The 19,190-nt window shown below is 32.6% G+C and overlaps 1 protein-coding gene across 1 annotated transcript; it reads right to left on the reverse strand.

Moving 5' to 3' along the window:
- Positions 1-1,243: 1,243 nt before the first annotated feature.
- On the reverse strand, positions 1,244-3,829 carry LOC114172854 (pentatricopeptide repeat-containing protein At2g35030, mitochondrial). The gene has a single exon (XM_028057085.1). The coding sequence runs from the start codon at positions 3,498-3,500 to the stop codon at positions 1,644-1,646; it is 1,857 nt and encodes a 618-aa protein (XP_027912886.1). The 5' UTR covers positions 3,501-3,829; the 3' UTR covers positions 1,244-1,643.
- Between the last annotated feature and the right edge of the window lie 15,361 nt (positions 3,830-19,190).

Raw genomic sequence — 19,190 nt, forward strand, 5'->3', positions numbered from 1 at the left:
ACCGGTAGGGGTGGCTGTCGGTCGGAGAGGCGCTCCAGATCCAGTGGTCGCTGGCGAAAACTTAGGTGGCCGAAGACGGCGGCCGGCGGCGAACAGTGGCGGACGGCGGCGGAACAGTGGCAGACAGTGACGATTTTGTGAACAGTGGCAGCGGGTAGCTTTGGATAGTGTTTTATGGCAGTGGACAGCTGCAGACAGTGATTAACAGTGACGGATGGCGGCGGACAGCCGCAAACGGCAGCAACAAGTGCCAGTGGACAGACCAGATGGAAACCAGAGAGGGATTGACCCGCTCTGATACCAAGTTGAGATTAAAACAGACAAAGATATGCTTGAGGGCTTGATTAGTCCCCTCTACTGTTCCTGATATTTATATAAATGATAAAGGAGATACAAGGAAGTTGAAACACTAAAGGCTACAACTAGGTACTAGGTGTAGAGGTTATCCAACACTCAACCTCCTAGCTTACACATAATGATTGTCTAGATATACTAATTACTTCTACAAGAACTAATTCCATATTTTGCCAAAAATTAAAGAATCAAAATATATTTAATCCTTGTTTTTAAAATGTTGTCCAGCGTTCTGTTATAATCTTCAAACTAATACAATAACGCTATAATCTTCAAAATCCGACTAAAACAAAAGGGAAGCAAATAATAATTTATTAAACAGAGAAAATAAACATAAAACAGTATACTAGCAAGCTAGAATACATACATATTAACTCTTGATACATACTAGAATGAATTTGTACTTTCGTCCCTCTCTATCCCGCAGAAGCTGTTTAGAACTATAAAAAAGCATAGATATCATTAACTGCTGGAAGCTTATGAATTGTCAACGATACTGAAATCAATTTCTCAGGGAAACTGAAACACTATAAACAAAAGCTGATTAAAATGAACATAGGTTTCCAAAAATTATGCATTGTCAGCTATTTGATCCCCGTACGTGGAGTTAGTCCTTATAAAGCAATCAGCGATGACAATATAGTTTTGACATTTAATACTTGTGAAGCTTGGAAATTTAAGAAAGAAATCAGAACTAGAAAAAAATATAATTATGATGAAAAAGGTGGAGGTGAAGAAGAAAGCAAAGTGGTCAATTAGTGTTCAGAATTGACTGTTAGAAGAGTTAAACAGATGCATGGGAAGTAATGAATATAACATCATAGCCAGTATATTGCTACCGATCTGAAGACAAGATTCCCTCTTCCAAAACATAAGTAACACAAAGTCATACATAAAATGAAATGGAATGTTATATTTTATATATAAAACATAAAATAATCATGAATTTGATTGGACTCGTGCGTAACAAAACTTCGGTGAAGCTACAAATAAATAAACTCAATGAAAAATTGTTCCAAACAGAACAGTACATGAAGTATGGGTTACACACATTTCATCTAGGGCTTTTGTTAGAGAAGGTAGAAGTTTCATCACCTGCGTGGGGGCAACACACACACCTGTCTAAGAAAGAGTACCACTGTTTAATATATGCTGTCCAAGTCCTCCAATGGCAACAATATCCCTACCTAGGCAGATGTCACCACTTTATAGCATTTTTCTAGCTTACAAGTCAAAGTCAACCATCTCACGTTTTAACTCCACCATAAAATACAAGCTTTGACATACTACTAAAGTTCCACATTAACTAATAAATCATCTTCTGGCGTTTCCCGGGCCTTCTTCATTTTTGTATGTAAATCATCAAGTAAATGTCCCAAAAGCTTATATTGAGAATGCGATTTATCACCAACTACAAATACTTGCACTGAATTGCCAACTTCAATCCAACTACAACCTGGCTGCTTCTTTAACCCCTTGTCCTTCATTTTCATTCTGACATTGGCAGCTTCTTTCCATTTCCCTGCTGAAGCATACATATTTGAAAGTAATGAATAGGTGCCAGCATTCTGTGGATCGATTTTCAAAATTTTCTCTGCTACAAGCTTCCCAATATCAGCATTTCCATGTACATTACATCCAGCAAGGAGCGCTCCCCAAACAGTCAGTGAAGCCTCCTCCCCAAGCCCCTCAATGATATTGAAAGCTTCTTTCAACCTACCTGCACGACCACAAAGATCAATCAAACATGCACAGTGATCTTCTCTAAGTTCTATAGATTTGTTTTTCAGAATTTCATCAAAGTATTTAAGTCCTTCCTCAACTAAACCAGTATGACTACAAGCAGTGAGAAGACCAACAAAGGTGACATCATTGGCAGGGACACCTAATTCTTGCATTTCCTTAAACAAATTAATTGCCTCCTTGCTATACCCATGATGCGCATAGGCAGCAATCATACCATTCCAGGATATCAAGTCCCTTTGCCTCAATAGCCCATCATCAAACATCTTCCTAGCAATACGCAACTCACCACATTTTGAGTACATATTTATCAGCGCTGATACCACACATGTGCTATCCTGAAAATTTGTTTTACTTATGATTTGATGAATCTGTTGTCCCTCAGTAAGACCAGCCAAATCACTACAAGCTCCTAAAACGGTCACAAAAGTTCCAGTGTTAGGTTTTAACCCATCGGCAGCCAGCATTTTGTTAAATACCTTCAGTGCTTCTTCACTTAGCCCATGTTGCACATACCCAGTCATCATCGCAGTCCAAGTAATGACATTCTTCACACGCATTACACAGAACAGCTCCTCTGCTCGATTTAACTCCCCATTCTGAATGAAACCCGTGATCATGGTATTCCAAGAAGGCATATTCCTCTCAGGCATCCTCTGAAACAAATCCAGAGCCTCATCCAACCTCCCATTTTGCGCATAGCCAGTGATCATTGCATTCCAAGAAACCACATTCCTATCAGGCATCCGATCAAAGAGTGCACGAGCATCCTCAACCCTCCCATTTTTTGAGAAACCCGCAACCATGGTAGTCCATGAAACCACATCCCTTTCCTTCATCTGATCAAAAAGCCTTTGGGCATCATCAACTCTCCCACATTGCACCAAAGTCGTAATGATTGTATTCCAAGAAACCACATTCCTCTCAGGCATTCTCCTGAACAAGTCCAAAGCCTGCTGGGTGAGGCCATTCCTTGCATACCCATCAATCATTGTGTTCCAAGACACGACATTTCTCAGCGGCATCTCATAAAACAACCTCTCAGCTTCCTTAATTTGGTTATGCCTGATGTACCCATTAACCATGGCTGTCCAAGTGACCACATTCTTTTTGGCATCCAGTCTATCAAACAGCTTCCTGGCTTCCCTGATCATGCCACACTTCAAGTACCCACTTATCATTGTGGTCCACAGACCACTGTCCCTTTCAAGAATTTCGTCGAACACTTTGCGTGCATGGACGATTTTGCCATTTTGGCAGAGTCTAGCTATTACGAGATTGCAGCGCTTTATGTCCAAGTGAATAGCAACGGTGGATGTTAACCTGATAGTACTAACATTGCTGCTTGGTGATTTGGGAAGGGACAACAAAGTGAATGGTAAATGATATAACACCTTCTTCATGTTTCAATGATAACCCAGATTCTTGTAAAACACCATGTTTTTATTTATTTAAGCATGTAATAACACCTTCAATGTCTGGAAACATGTTAACAAAAATCTGTTGATCAAACAATCCTCGTCAAAGAGGAGCATTGATTTGTGCTTCGATTGCAGAGGGGATGGAGGAAGACAACTTGGTGATTATGGTGTTTGATGAAAAACCAGAATTGGATTGTTAACGTGATTATTTTCCAATTCTACCGTAGTTGCTACCAACATTTTCTTGAAAGAAAGTGAGAGTGTGATTATCTTCCAATTCTACCGTAGCTGCTACCAACGTTCTCTCGAAAGAAAGTTTACTGGGAAAATTTCTCTTCTGCTTTTTATATCAATTCTTAGCCTCTTAAGAAAAACCCGTGCATCGTGTTTTTTTTTTTTTTCAATTTTGTTATTTTGAAACAAATTTTAATATTATTATATATAAATCAATTATTTACAATTAAATAATATATAATTAAATGATTTTGAAAACTTTAATTGTTAATTTAAGTATACGTAATCATTACATTAATTTAATAAATATATAATTAATATAATTACTTAATTATTATTATATATTATGTTTTTTAAGTATATTTGAATGATGGATTTATGATGAAGCAGATTGATTAATGGATTAAAATTCATTTTATTATTTTTAAATGTAACTATTCACCAATTATTTTTTTTATTTGTCAGTACATATTTTTAATTATAATAGATAAAATTAAATTAAAAGTAATAAAACATTTATTTACTATAAAATATATCTGTAATATATATTGTTACTTTTTTTACTATAAATAAATTAAGTTTTTCATAATATAGAATATATGAAATTATAATTAAGAAACATTTTCATATAACCTGTAATATAAGATAGATGATTAGGCAGCTAAAAGAGCATGAAAATAATTGTGTATTTATATAATTAATGCAACATTATTATCATCGAGACCATTTGTTACTTTAGTTCAGGTTAAATAATGAGTAGTAACTAAAAATATTAAATCCATTCTTTTCTTTGGATTAAAAAAATGCTAGTATCATATTGTTTAGAAAGTTAATGGAAAAACAACGTTTCATGTAATAACTTTACTATTCAACTAAACACTAAACAAGTCAGGTTATGTTTTTTGTGTTTTAAATTCTTTTTATTTTTAAAACAGATTTTAATGTTATTGTGTATAAATCAATTATTTATAAAAAGTGATTTTAAAGACTTCATTTGTTAATTTAAGTATATGTAATGATTACATTTATTAAGTAAATATAATTTTTATATAATTACGTAGAATTAATTATTGTTATATATTACTTTTTTTAATTTTGATTATATTTGAAATGTTATTAGTTTATAAGTTTATTAATTGCTAGTAAATTTAAAATTAACGTCATTAGGATTAAATGTAATATATATATTGTCATTAAGTTTTTAATTGTGGATTCAAGCAAACAGTAGATAATTTAAATACTAAGATAAACGTTATTTTTTGGCTACAATTAATATAATTAAATTGAAAATAAAATTTTTATGAGAATATGAAGAGATGGTAGCAAATGAGGAATTATTATGTCTTATCGAGTCGTGTACATATTTATGAAGCATGTTGATATATATGGTTAGGACATTTTGATTTGGTGTAGACGTTTCATTTAGTTTGCTTAAAAGAAAGTTGGATCACTGTGGTTGTGGTTGTGGTTGTTCAGAAAGGAAGAAGGAAAGTCATCCTCACCAGTTACAGTAGGGTCCGACCATCAAATGACTACTTTGAAACCCTTTAGCTTTACCAATTTCTACCAAAACTTCGTCATGGTCATGGAACCCTTAGAGGTTGGTCCCTTTGCATCTTTCATTTTCTTTAAGTTTTTTGTGTTTCATGTGTAAACCTACTTTTTGGACCAAAGTTTTCATTTTTCTGTGATTGTCTGCTTCAACCATCTCTTTTATTTTGTGTACAAAGTTTTTATTTTTATGGATCATTGTGGTTTTCTATATCACATGACTATATAGAGTTTGAAGAAGGTTTTTATGAACAATGGGGGAAAATCACTACTCATGGGGACAAAATTTTTCAGTGATCTAAAAGGAAACGTGATCAACATAGAGTTTGAAGAAACTCTTCTTGCCCAGAGACAGATCCATGCAGTTGAGGAGATAATGAGGTTTTATGATCTTAACGATGTTTATTACGTGTGTACTCTTTATTATGGAGATCGATACTTTCGCATAAGGGTGTTCGATTTGGACTGGAATAATGTTGAGTATCCTTGTAGAAGAAAGAATGCTCTTGCATGTAACCCTCTGTCCTCAAAGGTTTTTCCAAGCATTTAGGGTGTAGTTCATCCCAAACACGGTATGCAACTTTAGTCAATTTTTATTATAATTTGTAGTGTATATGTATAGATATTGTTGGTAATATTGGCTTTCTGTTGATTCTTTTTATAGTTGTTGTTAACTTTGCCCGATCACTTCCAAATATTTTGTGAGCATAAAGTTTCCTTTAACGATCCGGTCAAATTGTATGATCCTTTGTCACAAAATTTTGAAATATATATGGACATAGATGAGGCTGGGAGGATGGTATTTGTTTGGTTTGTGTCAGTACATTTCATTCTATGGGTTGAGTTCTCCTTGTTTACTACATTTAAATTATTTAGGAAACAATATCTTTCTTCATAGGATCTTCTCGGCTCAAGGAATTGAAATATATTATAAGAGAGATTTGGCCAATGCTTCCAACACCCAAGTTCACAACATTAATAGCGTGACAATTGTGGTAGGTCCACTACATAATTATAGTGGTGTGTTTAGTAAAAATATTCAGTATCAATTGGGCTAAATATAGGTTTGGAAAGTCATACTTTTGATAAGTAATTACTATATGAACCTACATCAAGACTTATTTAACCTTATTGTGGCAGGTGTACCAAAGAATAATGATGGTCTCAATAATAACTACTAACATCAGATGGTTGAATCTCTGCATATAATTAAATGTTGTTGTGTTGTTGGTGTATGGTAGTTTGGATTTTTAATGCATTATGGAAAATAAGGATTTCTTACAACAATGTAATGGTCAGTTCAAAATATGATAAAACAACGCATATGATCACAGTAATAAACCATTTACTTGGATCTCCATCTTTTACTATAATGCATTCTTACAAAAACTCAATACATGACACCAAAACAGCATATGAATGCGCAACAATTAAGCATTCATATTTTTGTAAGTACTCTCTAAGATGCAATTTTCCCAAAATACAAGCACAGGTATGTTAACATACATTGCGCTTATACATTGTTAAAAACTTCTTTGAAAACTACATTTGTGGTAGCAGTCAAAGGATTGTTTTCAGTGTCATGGATTAGAAGTTGCAACATATAATTGACCATAACTAAAAATTGGTGCAAGCAGATACAACCCAACGCAATCTAAAGATAGACCTTGAGATTTGTTTATGGTCATAGTGTCAACATCCAATTTTGTCAGGGATATAATGTTTTTCTATTATTTACTTTTTATTTTTATTTTTTCTCCTAATCTTATTTAATTTTGTTTTCTTTTGTCATTTCATCTTATTTTACTTTTATGTTATCTTTATTTCGTTTTATTCTTATTTTATTTATTTTTATTTACAATTTTTTTTTCATATTTATTTTTACTTTTAAGAAAAAAAAATAGAAAATAGATTAAAAATAATAATAAGAGAAAGAATATTGTAGAGATCCATTGTCTGAACTTCGGGACGCTTAGGCCTTTCCCCATTTGGTGCCGGTCTCCATGCATTAGCTTGATCTACTATTAATTAGTGTACTAAAATGAAAAGCTGGTGTCTATGGTGGATAGGAGATAGGGTGGCTAAGTTGTAGGAAGCGACCACCCTTTCCACTTCTCGCACGACTCAAGAAATACAGGGGATCAGAGACTTTAAGTTGGATTTTTTATTTTGCTCTGCCTGAGGAATTCATAATGAACCACAGAGATGGAGAGGAATCAAATTGAAAAACAAACACAGGGAAACGTTACTACAAAGAGAGGCCAAATACACATCTTAAAAAGAAAAAAAAAAAGGAGAGAAAGAAAATATACAGGAGAGAAGGAGAGCAATAGAATCGGTGACAACAATGAGAAGGAACTACCTACTGCTAGAGGCATTGGAGAGGATCTACAAGAGGTACACTTTTGAACGCTTGAGCATGAACATAACTGATGTTGGCATGAACTGATGTGGTTTAGTACAACATTGTTTATATGTTGGATTTTTCATTATGAAGTTGTGCTTTATGAAAACGTACTTGAGTGATGTTACTTGAATGCTTGAAACACATTGTCTTCTCTATTCACTATATCCACCATGTTTGTAAATGTGTTATTTAATCCTGCACAAAAATAAACAGACAAAAACCAAGCTCCTCAACCCATCATCTAACCCCAAATTCATCTTCTCCTACAACCAGTAAAACAAAAAGACCTATTCACGTTTTCATGACATGTGAGACCCCAATTCCTTCGCATTTCATCCACTTGTAACCACCATAAACATTTTCTTTTTCTTCCTCATTTCTAGCTTGTTCATGAATAACTCTATTCTCCATCCCCATCAAAAATCCATCACATGTTAACCTTTCACCATACTTATTTCCACCAACACGCAACTCACAGACAAATAAGCCAAAATCCATCTTGGCTTTTATCTTTAATCACAGATTCACACCTTGATCCAACACCAATTTTTTCTTCCTCATTCTTCCATCACCTTCAACCTACAATCAGAAAACAGAGAGCCAGCGAGTCGGAGCTCGAATAGGCTGAATGATTATGGTCTCCGAAGGCAGGGTCGCGCAGTCGTGAGTGGAATGGTGCTCACGCGGAAGCCATTCGATGTCGCACTTGAGATGAAGGAGCGCGAAGGACAAGCATCCCTGGGTTCTCGTCGACGTCTCTGGCATTGATTGTCATTGTTGGCAAGCCAGTCGCGGGATGGCACAGTGAAACAAAGATGAAGGTGGTGTTCTGGTAGATAATGACGAGAGAAAGTCTAGCGAAAGAAGAAGATGGAAGATGAGTCATCACCAGTGGTGGCTAGAGTCGCCGGTAATGGCCTCTGGTCGAGTGGGACGGAGCGACAGCGAGCAAGCCTGTTGGAATGGCTTTTGTTTGAGAGAAATGAAAATTAGGGTTTTCTTTTTGTTTGTTAAAGGGAAGATGGGCTGACCAAACTTTCTGCACCTTGCACGCCCATAATTCTTCTTGCACGCTTCTATTTGTTTTTTGTGTTGTTTCCATTTCGTTTGTGGACCCCTATGTTATTCCCACTCCCTTTGCTTTGTATTTTTGATTTGGGCTTTATTGCTTGCAAACACCATTACTCTTCCCTGGCTACTTCTTGCACCACCATGTTTACTGACCCCACTCCCTCTACATGTTTTATTGTCACTTTTGGGTTTGTTTTATATTTTACTTGTTGCACTCCCATTTTTATTGTACACACCTGATTTACTTCATGCACCTCCCACATTATTCTTGCACCATCATATTTTTGTATTCCACTTTTATCCTCCTTAATTAAATTTCATCTTTTTATTTATTCTTTTTTCTTTTTAAAAAAACAAAATATTTTAAAATTATAAAAATTATAAAAATAGAAAAAAATATAAAAAATGAAAAATGTTCTTTTTCACTTTATGGTGTTTGTCCGGTCACCTGCACCGTGTGACTAGGGATGGCAACGGGGCGGAGCGGGTACGGGTATCATGATCCCATCCCCATCCCCATAATAAAAATTCATCCTCATCCCCATCCCCAAACCCAACGGGTATACAACTTTTGACCCATCCCCATCCCCACCGGGTAACGGGTATTTTCTTATACCCATACCCATACCCATACCCATTTTTTATTGTTCCATATATCAATTAAATATTTTTTATAAAAAAATTTAAAAATCACACCAACGGAATCATGATACTATCAAAATATTCAATATTAAATTAACATACTCTTTTTGATTTTCATGATGTCAAATATTAAGAAAAATATTATAATAGTATAAATCTCAAATTAAAGTATCAAATAACAACTAAATAAAATTCAAATAATTATATAAAAGCTAAAAAATTACACATTACTAAAATTTTATAATAACCAAAATATTTATTAATTTTACAAATGATCAGTGGTTTCATTTGCATTCGATCCACCTACACATAGAAAAAAATGAAAAATTAGATATGATATAATAATTGAAATTGAAAATTTTAATTACTAGAATATAATGTACCTTCTTCATCAGATTCATTTTCACTCATGAGAACATCTTTTCCTTTTAATTTTTTAACACCTACAAACACCAAATGTAGAATATTAGATGAGAATTCACAAAAAATACTAACAAAAAATATTAATAAATTTGAGTAACTTACCTAGATGGTTTGAGTTCCATATCCAACTTCTTGTACACATCAAAGCCTCTATAGTAATATGATGAAGTCGACTACGGTGAGAAGTTAATATCTGACCACCAGTACTAAAAGCAGATTCAGAAGCTACAGTTGTTATTGGAATAGCTAAAACATCCCTTGCAATTGCTTGAAGGGTTGGAAACTTTAACCCATTTGTTTTCCACCATGATAGGATATCAAATTCTTGTGTAACCGGCAAATTATCTTCTTCCAAGTAATAATCCAACTCTGTTTTCATAACTGTAGTTCTAGATTTTTTCTTTTTTGCCATAAACTCTAAAAATTCATTCGCATCATTATCAACATCCTTTCCCAACTCCAATGATGTAGCTCTATAAGAAGAAGTTTCATTCTTTTTTGATTGATATTCCAAAACCAAATCATAGCACATTTGACGAATCCTACTAAGTTTCAGATCAAAATCATTACCATACAATTTATAAAAATAATATTCTAACATGTCCATCTTATACCTTGGATCTAAAACTGAAGCAATTGCCAATATGTTATATAACAAAAAACAAAGAGAATGAGAAATATGTTATATATATATATATATATATATATATATATATATATATATTATATTATATTATATTATATTATATTATATTATATATTATATTACTATGTATATATATATTATATGTGTGGATATCTTATGTTTATATATATATATATATATATATATATATATATATATATATATATATATAATTATTTATATATATTATATTATATTATATATTATATTATTATTACTATGTATATATATTATATGTGTGGATATCTTATGTTTATATATATATATATATATATATATATATATATATATATTTTTATAGATATATATTTATTTTAAGTATATATTATATTATATTATATAATAATATAAATATAATAATATATATTATATTATTATGTATATATATTATATGTATATGTGTAGATATTTTATGCTTTTATATATATATATATATATATATATATATATATATATATATATATATATATATATATATATATTTCTTTTAAATTTTTATAAATTTGTAATGTTATAAATTTGTTTATAAAAGATCTCACTAGTTAAATGATTAATTTGTTTTATACGTATATATTATATATATTATATTATATTATTATGTATATATATTATATGTATATTATATTATATTATATTATATTATATTACATGTATATGTGTAAATATATATATATATATATATATATATATATATATATATATATATATATATATAAAAGTATATTTTATTTATATGTATATATACTATATTATATTATATTATATTATATTTTATGTGTAAATATATTATTTATTTATATATATTTTTTAGATTATTTAATAAATTATAAATAGTTTAGTAATTTAAGCGGGGACGGGTATTTGGGCGGGTATATATATATTCTCATCCCTATCCCCATCCCCAGTTGAAAATTTCGGGTATTACCCATACCCATACCCATACCTAGTCAAAGCGGGGATTCCCCGTCAAAACGGGGACGGGTTCGGGTGATACCCACGGGCACGAGTTTATTTGCCATCTCTACGTGTGACACTTATTTTCAACAAAAAACCAAAAATAGTTTTCTTTCTCTTTTAGTGTTTATCCGACCACTCGCTTCGTGTGACACATATTTTCAAGTAATTCAAAAATACAAAAAAAAATACAAAGTTCTAAGAAAATTAAAAATATCAACCCCTCTTCAAAAAAATATCTTCTTAAGAACTACGTGATCCTTGATTCTCCATTGCAGATACGTAGGAGCAAGGTCAGTCCTTGTCAGGTTCACTTTCAAAAAATTAAATCATTTTCCAAAAAGTTTTCCAAATATCTTTTAAAGAACTACGTAACCCTGATTTCTCTTTTTTAATGAGAATACGTAGGACCAAGGTCAATCCTTATCGGACCCAAAAAATTAAAAAAATATTTTTGTTTCTTTTTAGCATTATTGTCTTGTTATTTTTGGGAAAAATTAACATTTTGAAAACCATATCAACTTTGCATTTTTAATTAAAAGTACCATCTTCGGGTAGACGCTGTAGGGTACTGACACCTTCCTTACACGTAACCGACTCCCGGATCCGAAAATCTGGTTTTTCGCAAACTTGTTTTATCTTTATGGTTTTCCATAGTTTTTTAGAAATAACTATGGTGGCAACTCCAAATCTTTTTTTTTTAAACCCGTTTCCTATTTTTTGTTCGTCGTCCCGTCGCGATTCCGGTTGCGACACATAACATAGGATAACATGATTGGGAATTGTCTTCTAATCCTCTTGAATGGCCAAGGTGACTGTGATGGTGACATGGACATACGTGGAATGTAAATTTTTGTTCCTTTGTTTTTTCCAGTTATAATCTTTGCACTGATTGCATGCTTTGCGAGTCTAGTCACTATTAATCTGTTTCCATTACAAAGACCTTCAGATTGATCCAAATTTCTCAAAAGCATAATTGGGGTCCCAACTTTCAGTCTAATACTATGGTTTGGTAATCCTAATGTTCTCAATGAATTTAAAAATTCTGGTGTAATACCGTCATATACATCAACGTCCATGGTGTCAAAAGTATATATGAATGAATGACAAAAAACTTACCAACCAACAAATCTACAGAATATTGTTTATCAATGATATCCTTTATACTTTTGAACTTCCAAACTTTTGCAGGTATGCTAGCAATTGGTTGCGATCGTATAGACGTTGCTCCTATAAATAATAGCTTAAAGGGATGATCACAAACTCTATATTGAGCTCTGTTCTTTAAGATTTTGAAGTTATGCATTATAACTTTCTCCCTCCTTTAGCTTGTCTTCCCACATACTAATGTCTTCCTTCTTAATCATAGTAGGGATAACATCACCCTGACTAGCATAATCATGCATATAACGTTAAATATAATTTTTTTCTAAAATACAAAATATATAATGCATATAAACAATGGAATGATACATTACCTTTTGATCTGTTAGAACCATCTCCATATTTCGTTTGGAATCCCATGATCCAATAAACCACAAATCTACGATTCTGACAACAAGTTTCAAAGTTTCCCTTTTTCCATCACTATCCTTGATATGATCAAATTTCTTTGCCATCTAATATATGTCAATAAAATAGATCATACGTTTTAACACAAAAAAAAAGACCTTAAAAATATAAAAATTACAATCTGATTCACCAAAAATAAACAGACGAAGACCACCAACAAAAAACATCATCATACTCACATATACAACTTGTTCAAAAATACCTATTAAAAATGAAAACTTTAACCTTTTCTTCAACCCAAACTAATAGGTGTACCAAGTATAAAAAATAAATACAACAACACCATAAAAAACAACAAAACATGCTCAACGGTTTATTAAAAAAAACTTCTAAAAACAAAAACATCAACCTTTTCTTCAAGACGAAAAACATTGGAAAAATTAAATTTTTTAACTTTACAATAAAAAAGAAGTAAACATAAATTAACAGAGTAAGAAGAAGAAGAAAGTAAAAAATATCCACGAAAAAAAAAAGAAATAGAAGAATAAATTACCTACACCAACCAAAACTTCTATCAATCTCCAACAACAACAATCAACAAAAAAAAATAGATCAACAAAAAAATAAAAGACTTAGGTTGGTATCAGGAAGAAGAAAGAAGAAGCACTAAAGAAGAAGAAGAAGAAGAAGAAGAAGAAGGAAAACAAAAGAAAGAGAAGAAGGAAATCCGAAGAAGAAAAAAATAAATTACCTCGAGCAACTTGATTGCCTTGAAGAAGAAGGCTCCTACTGTCAGCCAACGTCAATCAACAATTAATTTTAAAGTTTTTCAGCGGCAAAACGACACTATATCAAAAAGACAAATATAGCCTCAATTTAAGACACGTGTCAATCAAATACAATGTCTATTTTAGTAATTTACCTACACTAAGATTGTCTTAGATATACTACTACACTAACCCGTGCATACGCACGGGGCGTATTTTTTTCATTTTGTATATTAAAATAATAAAATAGTGAAAGTATTATGTAATGAAATATCATAAAAATTAAGTTATATTGTTGTAAATGTTGTTATTAAAGTAATGAAATAGTAAATCTAAGTGATGCAACAATAATTTCAGTTTTAAATATAATAAATAGAATTGATATCACAATATAATACAGTTAAATGATTTTACGAAATTATTAAAATACCATATGATCCGTGCGAACATTTTTTTTTGTTTTTTGTTTTATTTTAAATTTTTTTAGAATAATAATATAATTGTTATTATATTTATTTGACCATTAAAAATACTAATAATAATATTAATATAAATTATAAATTATAAAAATTTTAAAAGATTAAAACTCTATTTAGCAAAACTATTTAGTATAACATCGTTTTCTATAATTAAAAAAAGCACACTTATAATAATAACACCACTATGAATAGTAATAATAATAATAATAATAAAAATAATAATGATACCAATAATAATAATAATTTTTATGCTATAAATATTAATATTAATGCTAATTAATGTCAACTATAATAATCTATAATTAAATATAAAGATATACATTAACAACAAAACAAATAAAAATGACAAGTAATTGAAATACGATCTCGTAGTAAATTAATTTAAGATGTGTGTCTAACTATAATAATAATAATAATAATAATAATAATAATAATAATAATAATAATAATATCATTATAATAATATCTTGTAGTGATAAAAATAATAATAATACAATAACTACGTATATAAAGAGATATACATTTGGTGTGTCCTTTTTTGTTTATACAATTTTATCCTCTTAATTATTATTTGTTAAATTCAAATAATTATTCATAATAAAAATTATTTGTCCATTTTAACAATTTTAGTAAATATTTTTTAATTCAAATAATTACATAGATATAAAAATAAAATGAACAACAAAACAAATAAAAAGTGCAAGTAATTGAGATATGATCCTATAGTAAATAAATGTAAAATATGTGTTTAATTATAATAATAATAGATAATAGATAATAATAATAACACTAAAATAATATCGCATAGTGATAAAATAATAATAATACTAATAATAATAATAATACAACTACATATATAAAGAGATAACCTTTGGTGTCCTTTTTTGTTTTTTCAATTTTATCCTCTTAATTGTTATATTTTAAACTTAAATAATTATTTAAAATAAAAAAAAATTGTTTTTCAGTTTTATTATTTACTAATTTTAGTAACTACTTTTTTTGAATTGAAATAATTATTCAAATGTAAAGATAAATAACCAACAAAACAAATAAAAGAGTCAAGTAATTGAAACATGATTCATAAATAGTAAGTAAAAGTAAAAGGTGTATGTAACCATAATAATAAAAACAACAACAATAATAATAATAATAATAACTATTATAATAATTATAGTTCTACTTAATAATAGTAGTAGTAGTAATAATAATAATAATAGTAATCTAAGAATAGAAATAGTTTTAGTTAATGTAAGACCCAAGAAATTTAAATAATTAAATAAATAATTATTTAGTAAATGCGGGTAGTAGGAGCCTTTATGGCATTTAATGTGAATTGTTATAATATGGAAAAGTACTAGTTCAAGTGGTTGAGAGTACTTGATTGTGTGAGATGACTTAGGTTCAAGTCTTATGTGTGCCAATTGTATGTTATTTTAATATGAGTATTATTTTAATAATTATGTGTGAACGTGAATTGCGGGAAATTGTATGTTATTTTAATATGAGTATTATTTTAATAATTATGTGTGAACGTGAATTGCGGGAAATTGTATGTTATTTTAATATGAGTATTATTTTAATAATTATGTGTGAACGTGATTGGTGATAATGTAATCCTAAAATTATAGGAATTATGGTTGTAGGAGAAGTAATGGAGGTGTGCCGCCAAGCGACGTGATTGGGTCTGTTTTGTTGTGTTTGGGAATTTTATAGGGTTGTGATGGTTCGGCACAGGTATAGGGAGCCTGGGTTTTTACCCATAATCTGATATGCCGCCTGGCGGCATCTCATTAGCCCCGCCAAGCGATAGCGACGTAACAATGCTATTTTGGAAAATTTGGTTAATCAACCTTGAGAGAAACTGACGGTGAATTGAGTTGCGAACGAATTGGGCATGAAGAGATGATAATAATAGAGGAATAAAGGGTGTAGTGAAATGTAGACAATGTATTGGTTGTAAGGATGTACTTGGGATGAATTGAAGTCAAGTAAGTAATGACCTCTAGTGAGGATTAATAATCTAATATAATGGAACAATGGAAAAGAGAATAACCAAATGGTATTGGTACATTCTATGATTTTTGTAAGACTCGGGAAAATTAAATAGTGATTTAATTAATTATTTAAAAAGGACGAGTAATGAAAATATTTAAAGTAATAAATATGAGGAGTTGTGATGTGGAAAAGTACTAGCTCAAGTGGTTAAGAGTACTTTATTGTGTATGAGGACTTGGGTTCGAGTCCTATGTGTGCAACTTGGATGTTATTTAAATTATGCGTTTTTGTGTGTTTATATATTGAATGCGTAGGGATGATGATAAATCCTTAAAATTGTAGGAGTCATCATGAAATATGTGTTGGTTTAATGGTTTGGCATTGGTTGGTGTGTGCATGGGTATGGGTTCAAACCTTGTTGAGAACTAACTTACTTTTCTTTTTGCCAAATTTCATTAACATGAATATGAAGGGGTTTGAGAACCCTAGCAGCCAATGAATAGGTAATTCAAAGGGCTGGACGCAGCATGGGAGGGGGCTTAATTAACCATTAAGCTTTATTTTATTTAAGTTTTTGTTTAGTGGTAAAAAGGGGTAATTAGAGAGGTAGTGAGTAAAGAAAAGGAAGAGAATTAGCAAGAGGAGGGGTATTCAGACAGGAGTGTGAGCGTTGGGTGGAGAGCAGTTGGTGTGGACGTATTGCAGGGAGGAATTGGAGAGGAAGAACGGTGTAACGGGTGCAAATCAAGAGAAGAGAGGGTTTTGCTTCAAAGGACACTCACCAATTCGGGTTGAAGCGAGGATAAGAGGTTAGGGGAGTTATTTATTGTGTTTTAATTCGTGATCGATTGAATATGTACTGTCTTGTATAACTGCATGAATTTCTTCCCTTTTGACGCTGTTGTTTTGGAGATTCTGGGTTCTCGCCCAGAAACCGCCTGGCGGGCATGAAGGTGCCGCCAGGCGGCACATCAGTAGTAGCCATTCTGGGTTTTGTAACATGAGCTGCCTGGCGGTGAGCATGAACCGCCAGGCGATGTGTGGTACCGTCGTTGTTTTTATTGTGTTTTGTTGAATGGTGACCTGTGTGAATTTCAATTGGATATTCCTTGTCTGTGTAATTGGATAATCTTGCGATATTTCATGTGTTCTGAGGTTTTGGGCATATTAAGAATCTGATTGGAGACATGAGAGTTTCGTACGGGAATCAAGGGATGGTATGAGTGGTAGGCTAAATAGGATTGCTATGTGATCGGAATAAGTAAGATATGTAATTGAATAATATAATGGTGTGATGGTTTGTTAATTCATGCTGAGTGAATTGAGCCTGAGATTGAGAATTGGTTAGAACTTTGAGGGGTTGGGGTATTCGCGGGTGCAGGAAAAGCTGAGATTCTATCATGGTACTGGAATGCCGACGCAGACCCGTTTTTGTGCAGAGATGGGGTGACGCGAAAAGAGGCAAAAATCTGTGTGTGGGCTGTGGAGAAATTTTAATTAAGGAAGGATTCGTGGTGATTAATAGAGTAAGAGAAAAAGGAGGGGAGTATATTGTAAGGTATTGATGAATAATAGGTAATGGGAAGTTTAATGAAGATGAATAATTGGAGATAAAAATATGGTAGAAGGAGAGTGTAGCTGCTATTAAATGGTGAGTATAAGATTTTGTGGTTTGGGTAAACCAATTGATGACGAACTACAGAATGAAGCAAATGTTAGAAGTTGGTAAGTATAAGAATTGGGGGTTGACTGAAATTTAGTATTAGTGGGATTAAGTAACTATTCTATTGTGAGAATTAGATAACCTATAGAGTGAGTGAATTCTGTGATTATACTTGAATAAGTCGGGGGGAATGGATTGGGCAATCTCGTCAAGATTGACTTAGGCATTATACTGGGATAAAGAACTGGGGGAAATTGTTGGGGGGGGGGAGTATACGGACCTAGGAGTATGGTGATGAGTAATTCCATTGTTTATTATATGGTGGGATAACTTGCATAATGTACTGATGAATGGGAAGAGTAATGATTGTGGTAATGTTCTAGTTGGAACCAAATTAGTGAGTGTGCCAAAAACAGCTACTGGATGCTTCTGATATGGCGTCTGGTGGTCGGTTGACAACCACCAGGCGACAACCTTAATGTGAGTGAGCCTGCACTGGACAGGCGCCTGGCGGCACGGTGTGCTCCGCCAGGCGGTGACGAGAAAACAGTGGGTCTGGGAGGACGCTGGCGCCTAGCGGCGAGTGAATACCGCTAGGCGGACTGGAACAGTTTCGCCTGGCGGCGTGTGGGCCGAGCCAGGCCGAAATGCTGTTGTTCTTTGCTTTCTGGTGTGATGTTTTAACTGACAATGATGCTTGCTTGGATCGGGAGATGCTGTGCCATGAGCGGGTAGGTTCATGGACGGTGTTTAACATGTGATGATATGAACGGGGAGGTTCATATTCAGTTACTCTCACGTGGGGATACGAGCGAGGTAGGTTCGTATGTTCCGTGCTCACGTTGAGAGATGCCACGTGCGGGGAGGTACGGAGGCTGGTGGATCACATGTGTTGGACTACGGGCGGGCAGGTCCGTAGAGTAGGACTACGAGCGGGGAGGTTCGTAGAGCAGGACTACGAGCGGGGAGGTTCGTAGAGCAGGACTACGAGCGGGGAGGTTCGTAGAGGCAGGACCACGAGCGGGTAGGTTCGTGTGAGCATCAGATTCCCGAGTCCAAGGCTAACCAATTGTATGATTTGAAGACTGATAAGTCTTGGGGTTAAGGTCTTGGCCAAGAAATATATATAAAGAATAAAATGGGTATATGATTTATCTTGTGCTTTATATGTTTGTTATTTTATTTTCTCAGCTCACCCTTTCTGTTTGTGTGTGGCGATGATCGTGTAATTCGTTACACGGGAGCAGATGTTGATATAGGTGATGCTGAGGATGTTCCGATGGCGGAGT

Source organism: Vigna unguiculata, chromosome 2 (assembly GCF_004118075.2).
Source record: "Vigna unguiculata cultivar IT97K-499-35 chromosome 2, ASM411807v1, whole genome shotgun sequence".
In the NCBI taxonomy this organism is placed as follows: domain Eukaryota; kingdom Viridiplantae; phylum Streptophyta; class Magnoliopsida; order Fabales; family Fabaceae; genus Vigna; species Vigna unguiculata.